This window comes from Apostichopus japonicus, chromosome 8 (genome assembly GCF_037975245.1).
Source record: "Apostichopus japonicus isolate 1M-3 chromosome 8, ASM3797524v1, whole genome shotgun sequence".
NCBI lineage: Eukaryota > Metazoa > Echinodermata > Holothuroidea > Aspidochirotida > Stichopodidae > Apostichopus > Apostichopus japonicus.
Genome location: NC_092568.1, coordinates 35716173 through 35736365, shown reverse-complemented (window position 1 = coordinate 35736365; position 20193 = coordinate 35716173). Strand labels below are relative to the sequence as shown.

Here is a 20193-nt window from a genome sequence, read left to right as displayed (position 1 = left end):
AGAGACGGGTGTGTATTTGGATCATGATAAGGTCAGGGAGGGATAGTGGATTTGAAGATGTTGATCATAGAAATATTGATGGTATCACAATACGCTAGTACGTTTTGAAAGTTTGACACGAAACCCTGCTTATGATATCATTATATATGTATTTCATTGTAAATATTTTATTTCATTAATTGTTATCATGATTAACGAAAAGAACTAAAACAAACTATAGAGTTACAAGCATGTACATTGCCTTTCAGAAAGGAATTGGTTCACGCATGTAAGGTGCATGATAGGAGAGAGAAGGGGAGGGGGGGGGCACGTATGAAAAACGTAGCAACATCATAGCGTTGGTGCATCAAGGAGCAACATGGCCCTCATGTAGCAAAAGAAACTGGGCCCTAGTTGAGAGGTTTTCACATTCACCAAGCCCAATCATGGTTTGAGCTTGATTAAGCACCTCTCAATACCCAGATGTGGTACTCTCATACTTTCCCATGGCAGAAATGGACCTCTAGCTGAAACAATGGGCCCTAAAGAATACATTAGACCGTTGAGTTTACTGCCTGCATCAAGTTAATTTCAACATTAGCTGCTTCGCCTACCAATGGTCGGCTTTAGCAGAGGGGCGGTTATTTTTCTGATGGCGGTACTTGTCACCACCTGGCTACAGGGATCCGGGTAACCGGTCTGCCCTACCGGCGTAGGACAACTCAGAGTTAACTGTGACAAAAAGTCAAGATTTAGAGAATGTTTCTCTGGAGACTTAGTAATAGTTGATTTTACCTCGACACAAACGTGCCAAATATGCTGCTAAATGGCAAGGGCCCTTCATGGTAATAAAGCAACAGGAAAACGATAGTAGTGGTCCTCCAGTTGTGTACCAATATCATATATCCAAAACCATTTGAAGCCTATTCGTACTATACACTTCAACAACCAGTTTGGAATGTGAGTACTTTGTTTCCTCCAAAATTGGGTGTAGGCATACACACCCCTGTTTCAACGACTGTTGATGTCGATATGGACGCCAAACTAGGCTTCCGGGTCATTATCATTTATATTAGGCTATATCTTAACTGTTCAATAGGCGTCAAATTAGGCCTAACTGTGTTCAATGACAAGCATCTTCTTTGAGTCACGTGCTAATTATTCTTACGCCTAGTTCATTTAATGTAAGTTCCTTCAAAGAAATAAGGACATTTCTTACTTTTGCATTGAAGGAATTTTTAGGTACAGCTGTAACTATTGTTTTTTCTTATGTAAATTGGTTGTTCGGGTGGAGAATCCTCTGTTATCTATGTTATTCCTTTCCCTCTTTGCTCTGTTGTACGAGGGAGCCAGCTAAACCCTCGCCTGTGTCCTAATAAAAGATGAGACTTATTGTTCCTGTGTTTATCTTCGTTATTCTGTTCTGAGTTTTAACTTGCCAACCCATGACCATGTCCCTGCCAAGAAGTTAATTCGGGGTACCTCGCTTGACGCTGTTAATTCGGGGTACCTCGCTTGACGCTACACTTAAACAGAGAGATAACTTTTATATCCTTCTTGAGTCACCATGTGTGGTGAAAACAAAACTTGTGAATTTTTCAAACATATCCGGTAATAAGTGTACATATGAATTTGTTTTGTGACATTTGACGCAGCTAGTGTACAGTCTACAGACAACCCCCTCCCCTTTCCCCACCCCCTACGCAACGAGAAGTCTTGTTCAATGGAAAAAAGGACAGCTCCCGTGCTTAGTTCTAGAGCAGTATTTTTTCTAGAGCAGTATATATTCGTTTCTATGTTTATAACACCGTCTTCTTATGAACTACAAATTTAGTGAAACAAACTCGTACATATAGGAACATGGCGGGTATTCTATGGCAACGTTGCTGTTGGAAACAACAAGGTTGCACATCCGAAGAGCTCGTGTCTTGACAAACAAGCTTCGATGGTCAAAGAACATACATGTCTGTATCTTCATAGTGTAAACTATCCAATCATTAGCTTTTTTGGTTCCTTGCCGGAGGCAGAAGGAATTTATGCAATGGTGATGACGTGTGTATGTGTGTTTTTGTATGTGACACTTGCTCGAAAACGCTCTAACTTCAGAAGGATAACTGGAGTATATTTCATATTTGGTATGTAGTTTCTCCTTAGGTAGAAAAGGTTTGGGACTTGTTGATATTGGTCAAAGGTCATTTGAGCTCAGCACGGGGTCAAAGTCTGAAAACGTTGTACACACAATATTTCAAGAAGTAGAAGTTCAAACTTGGTGAGTAGACGACCTGTAGTGTTTTCAGTGAATGTGAGAGGTCATTTGAGGTAAACAGAGGGAAAAATTTGTGAACATTTTGTAAACATGATATATCAAGGAAGGTCGCTTGTGTAGTTCTGATATTTGGCATGTGGGTTATTTGATGTAGGTCAGAGTTCATTTAAGGTCACCAAGTGTCAAATCTTGAACACTATGTAAATACGATATTTCCAGATATAAAACTGCAGTAGCTGGTATATCTGGCTATGGCTTCTCTGCAATGATTACAAGAACCCTATTGTTTTGGTTGAGGTTACTGGTCATTTGGGTTCAGCAGAGGTTACACTCTGGAAATGTTAAAGATGACATGTTAAGATCAGCAGTTTTTCATCAGATTTCATATTGGCATAGGCTATGACTTTCCTACAATGATAACAAAATCCCCGTAATTCGTTGTGACGGGCAAAGGTCACTTGAGGTCAGCAAGAGGGAAATTGAAACACCTTAAAAGCACTGTAGTTGGATAATTTTGTTTTCAAGTTGAGACTTCTCATTTGCTTAAAGTCAATGGATGTTTAAGGCTAGCAGAATCCATTCCATGTAAACCTTTCCTCTTATTTGGGGAGTGGTCTGCAGTATAAGCTTTGGGTTTCAGCATGGCAATTTGGGCAAAGATACGATGTACAGGAAAGCACATGATTGGTCAGACCTTAATTGATATTGTTGGACATTATGAAATTGAGAACGGTTTTTATTTTTAAGAACCTAATTAGTAATTTCTGAAAGTTTACACAATGTCAGGGTTATATTCCATTGCTCTCACTAACTTGGTATACACCCATGCTCCCATCATACTCCTGGTAGCAATTGTAACATATTGTACTCATTCTACAGTATTTTATTTTACACCACACTTTTAGCAACCACAATATGTCCTGTTATTGTAACCACCAACCTACCCTAAGAAGCCTGGGCCTGCGGTCACTCTTAGGAATGTTTGTATATGACATATGGCGCATGTTAGTGGAAGCAGGAAAACAACTCCATGGTAGAAGTAGTTAAGAACAATGAGTGTGTATAATGATACACTCTGAATACAGAAGTCAAAGCAATAACATCTCCTCTTTGAATCATCTCTTGTATCATTATCATCAAGAAAATTACAGCAATGACGTTCGAACGTTTACCAGAGACGAAATACCAAATCTCTGCTGGAACAAGCATTACGGCTACCATGTAGTTCGAAAAAATATATATAGGGCTATGTTTTGATTTGCTGTTGATTTCTGATCACGTGAAATTGATGCAGAATACGTTGTTAGTCTATATTCTGTTCATTCTTATCCCGGTGTTTCTATGTGAATTTGTGTCTTCTTCTCTTTCACAGCTACATTTATCTCCTCAGCTCGATAGGTTCTTCTTTCACCTGACCACACACCCCCCCCCCCCAACACCTCCATTACTCACACACCCCGTTTCTTTGCTAGAGTTTCAAGATTAAAAACAAAGTATCCAAACAATTCTCTTTGTAAGAAGGGAGCTGTGAAATAACATCCAATAGCGGGTAAACGCTAAAGATTTGTTGTGAATAATGTGTGTGATTTCGAACTTGTGCAGTATTCGTTTAAGGGTCATCAGTATTGGATCTGCACATTTACAGGCTAAAATTGCTAAAAGGTTTCGACAGTATATTTTCCTCGATATTCTGATACTGGAAATTATTCTTATTCATTTTGAGAGGTACTAACAGAGACTATTAAAACGTCTCAGTGTGTATAATTAGTGATAGAGTGACGGTAAAAATCCTTCAAGGCTTGGTACATGAATTGAGATTTTACTGTACCGATGACTCGATCTTCAGGTAAGAGTAAGACGTTAAACTGTCTTCGGGAGTAATTTACCAGATTAAGTGTGTTTCATAAAAGTGAATTCTTTTCGATGATGAGCACGACATCAAAATTTAGGTCTGGTCTATGGCGGGCCATCAGTCTCAAATCGTGGGGAATCGACATATACCGATTTAAATCGACATATACCAATTTCCTTCGACTTATACCAGTTTCCAGCAGCTTAAATTGACTTCTACCTATTTAAATCGACATATACCAGTTTAATTGTACATATAATTGATTTAAATCGACATATACCAGTTTTATTCGACATATCATCGATTTAAATCGACATATTCCAATTTAAATCGATGATAAGTAAAATTAATCGGTATATGTCAATTGAAATTGACATATACCTGTATATATCAATGATATAGTACTGAGGGTTTTTAAAGATAAATTAATGTTAGGGGACAGTTGAATGAAGTAGGTATAAATGAATTTCACAACGAAATTAAACTATCACGCTAACGACATGATTTCTATATTCAATCCATGTTTTTCAATTTCTTCATTTACTGGTTAGCAACCGGCTCTCCTTGCGCTCTCTACCCCTCCCACCACCCTATCCGACATCAACCTACCCGAAACCATTCATGTCATCCGGGAAAAACATACTAAAACACGTATATCAGCGTATAACCCATACAAATTCCTTTTTTGTTTCATACACTGTAAAAACACCGTGGGAGTTATTTTTACAAATTAAAATCAGACCAATACACCACCCCTTTCGGCTGGCTCTCCTTACCTCTCTACCCCCTCCCCACAACCTATCCGACCCCATCCATGCCACCCAATAAACACATACTAAAACACGTATGTTGATACCAACGTATAAAGGTAGGATTCGATAAGCACGGATACGGATATGGAATGCGGTTGCGGCATACGGTTGCAATGCGGATACAATGCGGATAAAAATCTGATACTGATGCGGTCGTAACTAAGGGACCGTGCTTAAGGGATCTGAATATATATCAGCAAAATGGCACCAAACACGTCTAGAATGCGTTTACAACGACTGTATGCACAGGAAGAACACCTGACATTGATGATTTCGATGTATCTGACGATGAAGGTTGGTGTTTGAAACAGTTTTGATCATCATTGGAAGCATTTCTAGGTTTCACCTGTTCCATAAGAAAGTTTTATAATAGCCTAGGCTTATGTTAAATACGTTGAAACTGCCGTAGTTTACATCGTCTGTGGTTGTTATCCAGAAAATCTCCTCATGTAAGATCACAGAACATACGATCTCCATTAAATATACCTAAATCCCGCAGAGGTGTGATATGCCCGGCGCAGTTCATGCACTAGTCGTATTTTTCAAAAGTCCAGAATCCTAGCTATGACCTATGTATATGGAGGTCCCTTGACTTCATAGAAATTTGTTGGCTGGTGTCCAATTCGTTGCTAAAGCTATTTAATCGTGACTCTTAGTCTTTGTTTATTTCTCTGTTCACACTTATTAAAAGTTTTGTTAAATTTAACCAACTCAACCCCAGCTAGCTGCCCCTCGTTAAAAATGACTAAGCACCCGAAACTGAATACTGGATTACTAAAAGATTGTATACTATGACTGTATCCGGTTTTCATTTGAAGAAACGGCAAGAAAAAAAGAAAGAAAACACCGATGGTGGGTTCATCAACTGTCCCGTAACCGACGCAAATATGGGGCCTATCATACTTTGGTTAATGAGCTCAGGTTTGACAACGAAAAATTCAAGCAATATTTTCGTCTAACCAAAGATCAATTTTGCACAAGTCCTGTCAACGGTTGAAGAAGCTTTAGTAAAGCATTGCAGAAGCAGGGAAGTTATTTGCCCTCGACAAAGACTTGCAATTTGTATAAGGTATGTACAAAATGAAAAGACTATGAGAACAAAATATGACACAAAGCAATATAATTCGTCGTTCTTTCACGCATGTTGCAAGAGATGCACTTTGAATTTACTTTTAAAAAATCCATCATATTAAGGTAGCATACTCCCATTTAAAGCCCCATTGACTTACACACTAAATCACAAACGTAATGTGGTCTTTTAGTCTAGATAGAAGTTTTCACTAGCTAAACGCCACCCATCACCGGATAGCTAACAAGTAGGCCTTTCATGGCATTATCAATTGGTCGTATCATGACCATGTAGATTTTTTGCTAACCGAGCCGGAAGTTTTTCGTCACTTGTAAACAAACATCTTCACTCAGTAGTTAACAATTTTCCTACGCTGCTCCTGGAAGGCCTAAGGGTGTCTAAAATTGCCTCAATTGACACAGTTTTCTCACCACATGTACTTCCATTCATGTTCTTTAACATGCAAGCCACAAAGAAACTAGATCATGATTGATAACAGGTCAAAAAAGATGTTCTCCTGCTGCTTTTTGGCACTTTTCCTGAAGGAGAACAATCGAGCGGATGGATATAGACTCTAATAGGAGTATGCTACCTTAAGTGTTATTACAGAGAAAGTAAATCACCTGTATCATCAATTTTACCATTAGGGCACACCATTATTGTCACCAAATGGCTAGATTTTCCCATTGACTTAGTGTGTTGTTTAGACTAACATGTGGTCGAAGATAGGAGCAATAACAAAAGTATTAGGTATACATTTTTAGTGCCAGCTTACTGCGACACAATTTGAGCAAATAAACAGAATATTAGGCTATATTTTCCCATTGACTTAGTGTGGTGTCAGGTTTGGTACACCTACATAACAGTATGAGATTTGCCCAAGCTTCCCTTCTTAAGATATCATGTTTACAAAGTTTTCCTAATTTGACTCCACGTAATCCCTAATGACCTTTGACCGCCACCAAAAACAATAGGCTTATTGTCATCAATGTGGTACTTATACATAACAAATCTGGAATTGAATTGGTTTTTCATGCATCCTATAATTCATTTATTAATGCTGTAGAAAGGGTCTCTGTAAGTTGCAATGGCAATGGCATAATGGGGACTTGAATCAAATCCGGATTTTCTGCATTAAAAAAAAAGTTGGGAAATCTGCATTTTTAAGCAGGATCTAAATTGGGGACACAGCCTCTTAATTCTCTCTGAACAACTTTGCAAAAATAACTCATCGCCATCTTTCACTAGTGGCTCCTGCATAGCCTTCTCCATATCCTCCCAACCGCGCTTATGCTGTTGTATGAGGCCTTTCAGTGCATTTTCTATCCCACTATCCGATTCTTGTCCGTCTTTTTTCCTTCTGTTAGTTTTTATTGGAACAGGCATTTCATCAGCATCACATGAGCTTGTGGATGGTCTGACTTCCAAGGTTGGCTCGCCTGGTGATGGTGACGGGGCAGGCGACACTGCTTCACTTGTACTGTGAAAAGAGCCAATAATAAAACAAAGCAATCATTCCCTCTCACTTCAATACTCACTTTCATACTTTGTTATCAATCTCAATGTTCCTTGAAAAAACAATCTTGGACTGACAACTCTCCTCAATATTTACCCTTTTCTTCAGATTTCTGGCCACTGGGGAATCTTTTCGCTCCATCGCATTTGACTATCGTGTAGGATACACCACAGTTGGTAATATTGTTGGTGAAGTTTGTAAGGTGATATGGAATCGGTTGTCAACGGTTTTCATGCCAGTTCCAAACACCAGTAGCAAATGGAATTTGATTGCAGCTAATTTTTTGACAAAGTGGCAATTCCCACATTGCTTGGGGGCTATAGATGGCAAACATATTGTTATGAAGGCCCCACCAAATTTTGGATCACTTTATTTCAATTATAAGAACACATTCTCTACAGTCCTCATGGCGTTAGTTGATGCGAACTTACAATTCATTTGCATTGATATTGATGCATATGGCAGAAATAGTGATGGTGGTGTCTTTGCCAATTCAAACCTGGGAAAAGCTATTGCAGCCAATACTTTACAGCTACCAGATGATTCAACCCTACCAGAAGCAGAACACCTTGGAAAAGTCCCATATGTGTTTGTAGGTGATGAGGCGTTTCCACTACAAAAGCAAATCTTCGTCCATACCCAGGGAGTGGCTGTCCGCACGATCAGCAAATTTTTAATATGAGATTATCAAGAGCACGAAGGATTGTTGAGAACTGTTTCGGTATACTGCCTGCTCGGTGGAGAGTTTACCACACAAAAATTGCCGTTCGAGCAGAATGGGTGAACGACATTGTCAAGGCAACATGTGTTCTTCACAATCTTATACAAAGAGATACAACCCCAGCCCAAATTACTGAACTGAACCAAGGATCTGAAAGAATGGCAGTAGAAGGCCTAAGAGACATTCCTCGGATTGGAAACAGAGCTGGGGTAGAGGTCATCCAATGCAGGGAAATATTTAAGGAATATTTCTGCAACGTAGCTCCAGTTGAATGGCAAGAATCCCACGTGACTCGAGGTATTTTCATGGCATGAAGTGTCAAACTGAAAACATACCCCAGCAGAATATGCTTACCTTCCAATTGAAGTCGAACCACCATACACTTCACCATCAAGAGATAGCTCACCCCCAGATGGAACGTTGCTCTCAGTACTGTAGTAGAAAGAGATTAAGATTTTGCAAATGTGTTGTACAACATAATGCTTCAGTTGTACAAGACCTTTTCAATAACAGAGGATGGTTGTTCTGGTTATAAAACAAACTGAACCCTGTAAAACTCTGATCATATCCCCCCATTGAATTTGACTGCAGTAATTACCAACATTTTAAAGCCAAATTAATTTTTCAAGCACAAAATGTAATTTTGTCAGCATTTCAAATAGATCATTGCCAATTTATGTATAGCCAGGATATGGACTTTTGATGAAAATTGTTTAATTATCTCAGAAAGTTTACTGATTTTAAATTAATACTTGTTTTCTTCTATAAACTGGTCAAGAAAAACATCATCTCGTAATATGTCCATTTCTTTGCCCTTCCCCAGCCTGTCCACTTTTCTTTGTTTTGAATTCCCGTCGTTTCTTCATATAACTGTCCCTTTGATTTCGCCACCTTTTCTTCCACTCGGGTGCGAAATGATGAAGGAAATACCATACATAAGTTTTTCCAGTGTATCAATATATGCTAATTGATAAAGATGAAAAGAAAGGAACAAGGACTGTAATTCTCCACATTTGCTATTTCAATCGCTAAAATAAGTATCTTAACACTACACAAATATCTGATGGCTATAAAGCAACTGTACTTGAACACAATGACCAGTCCTTACTACATATGCCCTTACTATATATACAGCAATGTCCCTATTTTCGTGTGTCCCCTAATTTCATGCACCCCAATGTGTACTGTTCGCACCTAGTGAGGGAGGCCTATACTATAACTACATTAACCTGCAGTGTTTGTCTTGAGAAAATGATGACTCCTAATGTAAATATGTTTTAGAACTCCAAAATTGTCTGCTTTGATGCCACTATAAGCATGTGGGACCTGGGCCTAAGCTTTGTTCTAAGGTCGGCTAAACCAGCACAGAAAATAAAGATCATGTAATTAGTTTAAACTGTTGTGGATTTTTGGAGAAAGCAAAGCACCATGCATGAAATTAGGCAACATAGGCATTTTTAACAGTAATGTGAACTGCATTGATTAAATAATTAGCTCTTTCGGTCGAAAGGAATCGTTATTTTGTGCACAATTTTGGAAAAAGGGACTCCAAACATAGACCTAGGCCTAATTTGTTATTGTTGCAACCTTGCAGTTATTGTTCAAATGTTGGCATTTCTATTATCACAGAAATTACTTAATTTGATTTCTGAGTTCATCATTATTTTGGCCTATATTTAGTTCTCCCTCATGCAACATAGACCAGGACTAGGCTCATACATCTAACAAGCTAAAGATGAGTTCATAATCATATTCATAATCATCATAGTCAAAGCTTCTCAATCAATGATGATGCTAGTACTAGTAGTACTTCTACCAGTTAGCCTAGCCTAGTAACAGTAAATACCATGTATAACTGCCGATCTATAAAACCGTCCGATCTTACAAAACAGGTCTTATGTTTGCCATCATACACAATTCGGTGATAACGACAAAGCTTGGTAAATGATGATATTGAATAGGCCATAAACCGACTATGCGAGCAACACGAAGCAGGCCCAGACTTCTAACGTTAGACCTAACCTAGGCATCAATACCATGGATTACGTTAGGTTAGGCCTCAGACCTACTCACCGTCAATTTCTTCTCTGTTCATAACTTTGGCAATGCTCTGCCAAACGTTAAAACATATCTGGGCATCCCTATGTTCAGGAAGTCTCACATCATAGAGACATGGATGCTTCCTAACCAGCTCGATGAGCGTTTCATTTTCTAGGACACTTAAATCGTGTTTTCCTCGCGGCATTTTTCTTCGTTTTGCAATTCACAAGTGGTCGTGGTGTCGAACTAGTACTGCCTGTTTACATGATGACGTCATATCAACTGTTCATCGTATGCGGCTAGCATCCGGATGGCCGTACCAATCGCTACATGAAGCGATCAAAATTACCCCATGCGTATCTGCATTCGAAAACGCATCCGCATCCGTGCAGATGGAATCACAACCGTTGAAATTCAATGAGAGCGTATTTTGCCGCTTCCGTATCCGTATCCGTATTCGTGCTTATGGAATCCTACCTTAACCCATGCAAATTCCTTGTCTATTTTATACATTGTAGAAAACCGTGGGCATTCTTCTCAAAATAATAAGACCAATGTACCACCCCTTTGATTATTTTCTTCTACCTTAAGGTTATTCCACCTAATCCTCGCCCACCCACCCTTTCCCCATGTGACAGTGACAACTCACCCCATGGCATCCCCTATGTGCCCATTTTAGTCATCTCCTACAAATGGCTCGCCATACATACTGAGTGCTCGCCATACATTCCATTCATCTCATACACATGGCTCGCCATACATACTGAATATCCATTCCAGTCATCTGATACGCATGTCTCGCCATATTCCATACATACTCAGTGTCCATTCCATTCATCTCATACACATGGCTCGCTATACATACTGATTGTCTCTTCCAGTCATCTGAAACACATGGCTCGCCATACCCCATACATACTGACTGTTCATTCCAGTCAACTGATACACATGGCTCGCCATACATACTGACTGCCTCTTCCAGTCATCTAAAACACATGGCTCGCCAAATGCCATACATACTCAGTGTCCACAAATAAATGAAATTAAAATGAAAGAACAACTGTCATCTCAAATGTTATTTGTATTTGGTTACTTAGTAAAGAGTTCCTTTCAATGCATATTTCCTCTCTTTTCAACAGCGATTGTAAAGTCAAGAAACCCTTACCCAAAGCAGAAGAAGCTCTGGGAAGTCAGTGCTGAGTTAGTGGGCTTGGAGAAGAAGGTTGAGTGACCTGAAAGGGCGACGACCAATCGCAAGAATTAAAAACGTGTGAAAAAACTCATTTTTAGAGGAAAGTTTTGTAAGCATCTTTACTTTCCATTTGCATATGGATGTGAAACAGCAATTAAATGTAATCGATTTTGTTTTATTCGGTACACAATTGGTTACCCTATTCCAATTTTAAAGAAAAAAATGTGATTCCCCCCCCCCCTTTTTTGTTACAATAATAATATGGCTCAGTTGCAAAATAAAACAATAAACAATAAGCAATCATAATCATCAAAAAGATTGTTGGGAAAAGCAGAATTTATTAAATATTAACCAAGCGAAGAGTATTTGATTCTACGGAAACCTTGGTCCGTTGGTTATTCCAGTCAAAGATGCTGTCCAAGGTCCCACCCCATTCCTGAGAAGAGAAATGTTTTTGCATAAGATTTCACAGCAGCTATTGTACCAAATTAAAAACGGAAACTACCTCCTGTATTTATATCAGGTTTTCCAAACAATTGTTCGGGAATATTTTTCTTTTTAACTATATCAATGTAATTAGGCAGTTCCTTATCACTTTTGGGACGTGCATATAGTCATGTTTTTCTCTGTTTTTTCTTTCGCTGCGCATTTCCTTTGCCATCAGATTTCACCCACAACTATATGCTTGCCTAGAACCTATCAATATTTATGTCGGTTGCAACGCGGATGTATGGTTACCAAAGGGTACTGTATTCTAATGGATGTATAAAGTGCTATTGTCTTAATTTTATACCATTTTATACAATGTGTAAACTGAAAATCCACCTACTTCAAAACTATATGCTTGCAATATTTCACTTGCGATTTGTACATCAGTTTGAAGACTTAGCATTATATCTTTGAAATATTCTTGCCTAGAGCCCATCAATATGTATGTAATGCCAGGTTGATCGCTCCCATCCAGGGTCATTAGTCTTTATGGGAGCGGGGGTTCTGCGGCTGTAATGGGGTCAACTACCTGCACCGAGGTACTCGATGTCCTTGATTATGCATCTCAACAATGCGCCTCGTGACGTATAAGGAACCTACCTTACTACAACTGCAACCACTGGCTCGTCTGAGTCAACACACAAACAAACAAAATAACACATAAAGCATATATATATAGTTATGCGAGGTATATATTCATATTTACGAAATAAAGAAAGAGAAAAGAGGATAACAATGGAGATAAACAACAACTGTCACTAATTGTCATTAACAATAATTAACAATAAAACCACAGTCAATCCCATTTCGGGATGGATCACTAGTTGGGGTTGGGGCTCACTCCCTCTCTAGACCCGCTCGACCGTCTTTCAGATCCGGGGAACATCATGGCCTGGTGGGGAGGGGCCATCTTACGACCAGGGCGTTTAGTCACGCCCACCCAAACCCAAAGGACCTGTATAGAAATTATAGAGTAATTTCTAATGGTCTCCGACATCCTATCGACGGCTGAGGGCTGCCAAGTGAGTGGCACAGATCGCTGGTAAACTGGCCTTCTTATAGAGCCAGGGGACAGTACCCTAAACAATACAACTTCCTGCCCAGCCCAAATAAGGAGATAAATGAACCAGTTGATCGGCCTACTCATTACCGGGAAATACCAACATTTCTCAACAACCACTAAGACACCAGGTGTAAACAACTTAGTGACGTAGTCCCAGAGAATGAGTTCATACACAAAGAGGTGAACAGTGGGTCACCTGTTTGCAGAAGATCACTCTCACTCTGGGACAGCTTAGCTCGCTAATGGGTTATGTGGTGGTTTTACTCTCTGGTATACATGGAGGACAAAGCAATGTCATTCCAAGAATACAGGCTTGGTCATCACGACTTCCTGCAATGGAGTGACAGGCCATTGAACTCCTTGAGCACCCGTGAGTTTGTAGGGGGAACCTATCACAGGGAGGGGGAATCTAAATTTTAGTACTTACTAAATTACCAAAAAAATAGGGGTACTACATGTATATAGGTTGCAACACAGACGCATGGTTACCAAAGGCAACTGTATACTAATGGACGCATCAACTACTTTTTTGTCTAAATTTTATAATATTGTAAGACCAGACTGTTTTAGGACTTAGGATTGACAAGTTACCTTTTTGTGCTGATCGTGCAGTAATAGATAACCCATCACTGTCATAAACAATTTTCATTCCTTTCACTGTTGGAAAACAACTTAAAAATCCTGACATGGTTTAACATGCTGTAAATTCATGCATTTGCTAATGTAAGATAAAGAGGAGAGGACATTTTGGGGGAAATCTGGAGGTATTAAGCGCTCACTACAATTTTGTCAAGAATGCACATACTACTGTAGCTTTAGTAAGACAAAATATTCTTTTAATAGACTTTCATCCTTTCGCAAAATCTGTCAATATTCTTAAATTGTAATCTCAGCTTAATCATATCAGTTTTTATAGGGAATGTTACAAAAAGACGAGGTTCACGATTCCCTCCAAGTTTAGCTATTCAGTTGTCAATGTTTTCATTTTCTTGACCATTTTATGAATGCTTTCGAATCCTACAAGTGTCTTAGAAAACAAATTGTTTGGAGTTACGGAAGAATGCACAATTTATAAACATTTGGGTTTGATGTTAACAAACAAACTTTTTTTTGTATAAAGTACCCACTATTTCTCACCCTTTCTACTTTGCTACAAGCTTTTTGACAAGGCTTTATGACTATAAAAGTCCTGTCAATAAGTATGGTTTCATCATCTATATATATATCTATATATATATATATCTATATATATATATATCTATTTATATATATATATATATATATATATATATATATATATATATATATGTACAGTATATGGTATACATCCATGCTCTCGCCATACTTAATTGGTACTATACAATGGGGAAATTGGAAAATACGATGGGGCTTTAATTTAGTATTTAGCATTTTGACAGAGGGTCGTTTCTCAAATATTACATCTTGTGAAATGTATTTAACCTTGGGGTGTTGTTTTAATAGTGGTCTCTGTCATGTAGTGATATAAATCATTTGTCTTCCTAATGGTCAAAAAGACATCTATACACATTGTAATGTGTTTTTCTTTTTTCTCACCGTATGTTTAATTGACAGCCAGAACTAAACCCTGCCTCATTGGCATCGTTGCATGGTAACAGTGAATCCATAGTGATGTTTTTCCATGAACAAGACCACCAATCACAGTATGCCGAAATTGAACTTGCCAAAATTGCTGCCAGAGAGCAGTTTGATACAACACCTATTACTTGGGTGGATGCGTAAGTATTTCGTTTCTCACCAGTTATTTATTTAGTTATATCGGCTGGTATATAAGGTAGTTATGTTTATCACAATGCTCAAGCAGCCACAGGTATGCATGTCAGAATTGCCCCCAGGATTTGTTGCCCCTACAATTGACATGCAATTGTAAAGGTGTTAAATATGCAGGAAGGAGATAAAGGAAAGATTATATAAAAGGGGTAAGAAAACCTCTTCAGAAAAAAAAACATAAAACATTTGACTGAAACTGTGAAATGAATGTTTGACACCATTAGCGCAACTTTCTACTGCATAACAGCAAGAGTGCAGGACAGGAATATTTATGCAATGATTGTCACCAAACTAGAAATAAGGTATAGAAGACCAGTGTTAGACTAAAACATAGAGTAATTCTGGGTGTAAATGTTCACGGTTGGCTTCATTACACAAACAGCTGTGTAGTTTCATCATAATATACCAAACACTTAAAGTTTAGGGATCCTTGTTGCTGGAGGCATACTGAAATCTATGCGATGGTGATGGCATGTGTGTGCGTGCGCGTGTGTGTGTGTTGGGGAGGGGGGGCGGGGGGTTTATAATCTTCCCCGACTGATTAAGGTAGAAGGTCAATGGGAAGAACTAGGGTTTAATGAAGGTGAGGGTGTAGTCCTGGTGTCGTCGAAGCCTTCTCTCATGTAAGGAGGTCCCACCCCCCCCCCCTCCTCCAAAGGCCCACTCGAGAATTTAGTCTTTAGACGTAAAACGGTGAATTCCTGAGGTATGAAGTTCTGCTAAACAGTCAATATATTTTCGAAGTTTTTGGTGTTGTTCGAAAAGGAGTCTGACCGGTAATTCTTCTCGAGCGCATGTAAACAAAACCATCGACTGGATGTATATTGTACAAAATGGTCTAAGGTTTCAAACTTTTCTTATGCACATTGCAGAGAGTCATTTTTGACTTTCCCGACACACTTGCTCCACACTCGACTATAATATCTTCAAAGTGACTTTAATGTTATAGACACCGACGTGTGTACAGGCCTACTAGACTAACTTTAACATATCAATGTCTTGGACTGGTGTTATGAATGCAGTTAGGTTAATCGGCAATTAGAAGTAGATTTGAAACGGCAACATAGTTTCCAGCTCATATACAAACTTTACTATTAAGTCTAAGAAAAAGTAAATGTTAATTTCATGTTCAAATAACATCATAAGCCCAACTCCATCGATTGACTATAGATCAATAAAAAAGCTAGATACTAAAGGCTGATACTCATCATTATGTACTAAATAGTTTGTACTGTAGCCATTATTAAGCACTTGTAATAAGTCTGTAATTAGATAGGATGAAGAATGTCTGGAGAGGTGACTGAATCTCCAATTCATTTACAGTCATCCAAGTTAAATGCAAATCATTTTTAATGCAAAATTAAGGCAAAATGATTGAAATTAATAACAAATAAAATAATACCAATTCCATCGAGAGACTAATTATTGAGAGGATAATATATATGCTTAGTGTATATATGGATAAAGTACACCGATATAGCTATAACATGCACTTATACCAGAAGCGGAGGAACCGATTAGTTTTCAAGCTATAGTTATAGGGTATGTTGACAAACAAACTTTCCAAACTAATTAGCTTGGAAAGGTAAACAAATTTGTTCCGTTCATAAGGATCCACTACTTTAACCGCTACTCCTACACTACACCGCCACCAACCTTGCTACCTTCGAGACGACTGCTTGTTCAAGTAATCTATTACGAATACTTAAATCGTCTTCCATCCCCTTCTCCTTTACCCCTCTATATACCCCATCCCTTTTCCTTTCCTTGAAAAAATACCTTGAAATACTACAATAATTACCCATAAATATTTTCATGTTGTGATGTTGTGATAACATCACACTATTATAAGCCATGTCTTCTTTCTCTTCCTCCCCAGTCTATACCATTTCGACGACCCTCCATTTCTTCCGCATTACAATAGTCATAATAAATAATTAAATATATAGGCATATACTATTATGATTAAAATTCCTCCCCCCCCCCAACAACTCCCTCCCCTCCATTTCATGTTACCCTATCAATTTACGATGACCGTTTGACGCTAATATCCCGTGAATTTATCATCCTTTGTTTATTTGTTAGTGGTGATACCTGTTTACATCTTGAATATCGCATATATACGAGTATTCCTCTTGTTTACTCAAACCTGACATATTATTGTATTTAAGCAGTCATTTTCCTCGTATAGATGAAGTTAGTACATTGACCTTCCGGTTTCAAAGTCAGTTGATCAACAATTCCAAAACTCTGAGTTTGATCTAACTTGAAGGTAAAATTCTGGAATAACTTGGCGAGAATCACACGAGCTTCGATCTATAAGGCATTATAAAAAATAAAGTAAAATGTTTTGATTAAAAAATGCAAAGTACACATACACACACACCCAAAAATATTGATAGATACTTGCTACAAGTTCATATACAGTAGATCGTCTAAAAAGTACCGTCAATGCAAACACTCAAACTACAACGTTAGTCATTATTGATAATAACGCATAGAAATTTGAACAATTTGTTCCTTAGCCTTACGAAATAGTTATCATGTTGTCGTCGTCAACAGTTATAAACAGGTTGTCGTCGTCAATAGCTATTAAAAGGTTGTCGTCGTCGTCAATAGTTATTATCAGGTTGTCGTCGTCGTCAATAGTTATTATCAGGTTGTCGTCGTCAACAGTTATTATCAGGTTGTCGTCGTCAATAGTTATTATCAGGTTGTCGTCGTCAATAGTTATTATCAGGTTGTCTTCGTCAATAGTTATTATCAGGTTGTCGTCGCCGATAGTTATTATAAGGTTGTCGTCAACAGTGATTGTCAGGATGTCGTCGTCAACAGTCATTATCAGGTTGTCGTCGTCAATAGTTAATTTTCAGCTTATCGCCGTCAATAGTTGTTATCAGGTTCTCGTCGTCGACAGTTATTATCAGGTTGTCGTCGTCAACAGTTATTATCGGGTTGTCGCCGTCGTCATCATCACCATTTCCTTTTTTTTTTCTTTTATAGTTGATGAACAGAATCTCTTTAAGGCTTAACGGGATCGGGGTAAGATGGACGGGATGGGAGTCGTACATGAGTTTATAAGAAAAAGACCCATCAGAAACATGCTACAGTGAACTTACCAAAGCAAACTGTTGTCCAATGCAGGACCGAGCGCCGAGAGAAAATGGAAAATAGGCGTACTGGGGGCTTTAATAGAAAAATAAGGAAACCGTTCATTTTACTATATACATGTCAAGTATGCTTCAAATACAAACAAATATGAAACGAAGTAATTATTACTGCTGCTCAGTATAAAAACAATCAGTCAGAATTGTTGCAGCATTCAGAGAGTGAGGTTGCTACAGAAGCATGATATCTTACAATATGAATGAGTTATCAAACTGTAGAGTAGATGATGGGAGGATGGGGGGGGGGGCGAAGATCAGTCAGAGAAAGGTCAGCTTTTTTCTCCGGAAGGAACACAGTAGTACTTGAAGTAAATCACACGAGGCAATGCTTTATCATAATTATTGGAAATTATTGTTTCGTGAAGATGGAGGGGGTCGATAGGGGTGGGTGGCCTGGGGGTCCCCCCCCCCACCACCACCCATAACCTCATTGTTAACCTCACTGTCTGGGTACTTACTTGTCTTCATCTCTGAGGAACCGATCGGGATCAAACTCCAAAGGATTTTTGAAGAACTGTTCCATTCTGGACATTACATAATGAGTCAGCTTCACATGTGGAGGAAAACAAGCGAAATTCAGTGTAGCCTATACATATCAAGTTTAAGGATTGACATACTCTTAAGGAGTGAGCGCTTGAGTTCGCCGCTAGCAATTTCAATCACATAGATTGATGAAGATATCACTTAGAATCAATCTGAATGGACGTTGGTTTCATTGAACTGACAAAGAAAGTTTTTCATCTGTCGACGGCTAACTCTGAGCAAACTTTACTATAGCAGGGACTTACTTAGTATATAAGGCTATATCAACGATATAGTGCGCCTGATCCTCCTCATCAACCATCCACACCCACGCCCTCTCACCCCTTCTTCGTCCCTAAACAAACATAACTAACGCGTAATATCACCCGTATTTTCATTGTTTATATCATGATGTAATGGAATTTCTTTTTACAAGTGTTTATGTATCCGTTTAAAGTGCATGAGCGTAGATAGCTTTTCTGGGGGGAGGGGGAGGGAACGACACCAGTCGGATCAATCGAAGATGATGTCACATGGGAAGCAGAATGATGTAATACTAGAACGCATTCGTCGCTGTTATAATTCCCGGATATCCGGATTTTTTTTAATAACGCTATATGGGGGCACGTTATCACTCAATATTTGGTTTCAAGATACTGAGTTTTCACTTGGTCATTTCTGTTTCGATTTATTCTAGTGACCGTCATCAAAACGAGCCTCTGTCGCATCAACAGTATTCGTGAGACATTGGATGATATTGCCAGTACTGAATATTACGACTTACCATTCATTTTCTTCTCACACGTGGAGGGATTTTCGTGATGATGATTATTATGATTACTATTTTCATTAGAGGCCTGAAAAGTGGGCGGGATATTATGTGTTACGTTCCCCGCAGCTCAAAAGTGTGGGGGCATATCCCCACCCTCACGGGTTCTACGCCCTTGTAATAGTGTACATACAAAGTACCTGAAAAGTTATCAGCCTCACCTTTACATATATTTCGTGATTAATTAGAACAGTAAATACCTGGCAGTTGGATCCAGCGGGGATGTGATATCCACACACATCCAGATCGTGGGCACACTTCCTGCTTGATCCGGCAACTGGGGGATAAAGACGCAAGGCTTCCTTCAAAACCTGCAAAGATAAATCAACATCGCTTTGGGCTATATAGACTTGGAAATTCTCTCGATTCAGTGAACAACAATCATACTGATGTGTATATGTGATGGTTTATATACATTCGTCAACGGTATAATTTTGTCAACATTCATTCTCACCAGTAATGAGTATTCCATCTTCATAACATCTTGATATTCCACGAATTCTTTGTCGCCAACGATAGAATCGATCTCCTCTTGTACTCTAGGGAGAAAAAATGTATAAATAAATAAATAAATAAGGTTTTTGTTGTTGCTTCTTTCTACCTAATTTTACTATCAGCATCAAAATCTTGTTCTGAATGTCCGATGTCGATATCAAAATAAACAGTAAAAGCCAACTCGATAGGATTAAGATAAAAAGAAATATGTCAAATAGCACTTGTGAGACATAGTCAATCTACTATAACCCTTTCAGATCAATTTTTTTTTTTTTTTTTTGAAATATTACTTTTGGGTTACCAATATATCAGTTAAATTTAGTTGAATTTGACCATTATTAGTGTCTTACATATGAACATAGTTCAGAATTA

General features: G+C 38.5%; 1 protein-coding gene across 1 annotated transcript in view; it reads right to left on the bottom strand.

Moving 5' to 3' along the window:
* Nucleotides 1-16614: 16614 nt before the first annotated feature.
* The window catches only part of LOC139971797 (cholesterol 24-hydroxylase-like), a 29269-nt gene continuing 25690 nt past the window's right edge, over nt 16615-20193 (bottom strand). The window contains exons 10-14 of the mRNA XM_071978535.1: nt 19781-19865; nt 19527-19637; nt 18434-18522; nt 17928-17994; nt 16615-17124 (exon numbers count right to left, since the gene is read on the bottom strand). Of these exons, the coding sequence (XP_071834636.1) occupies nt 16975-17124; nt 17928-17994; nt 18434-18522; nt 19527-19637; nt 19781-19865 (502 nt within the window). The 3' untranslated portion in view covers nt 16615-16974. The remainder of the gene's footprint in view (nt 17125-17927; nt 17995-18433; nt 18523-19526; nt 19638-19780; nt 19866-20193) is intronic.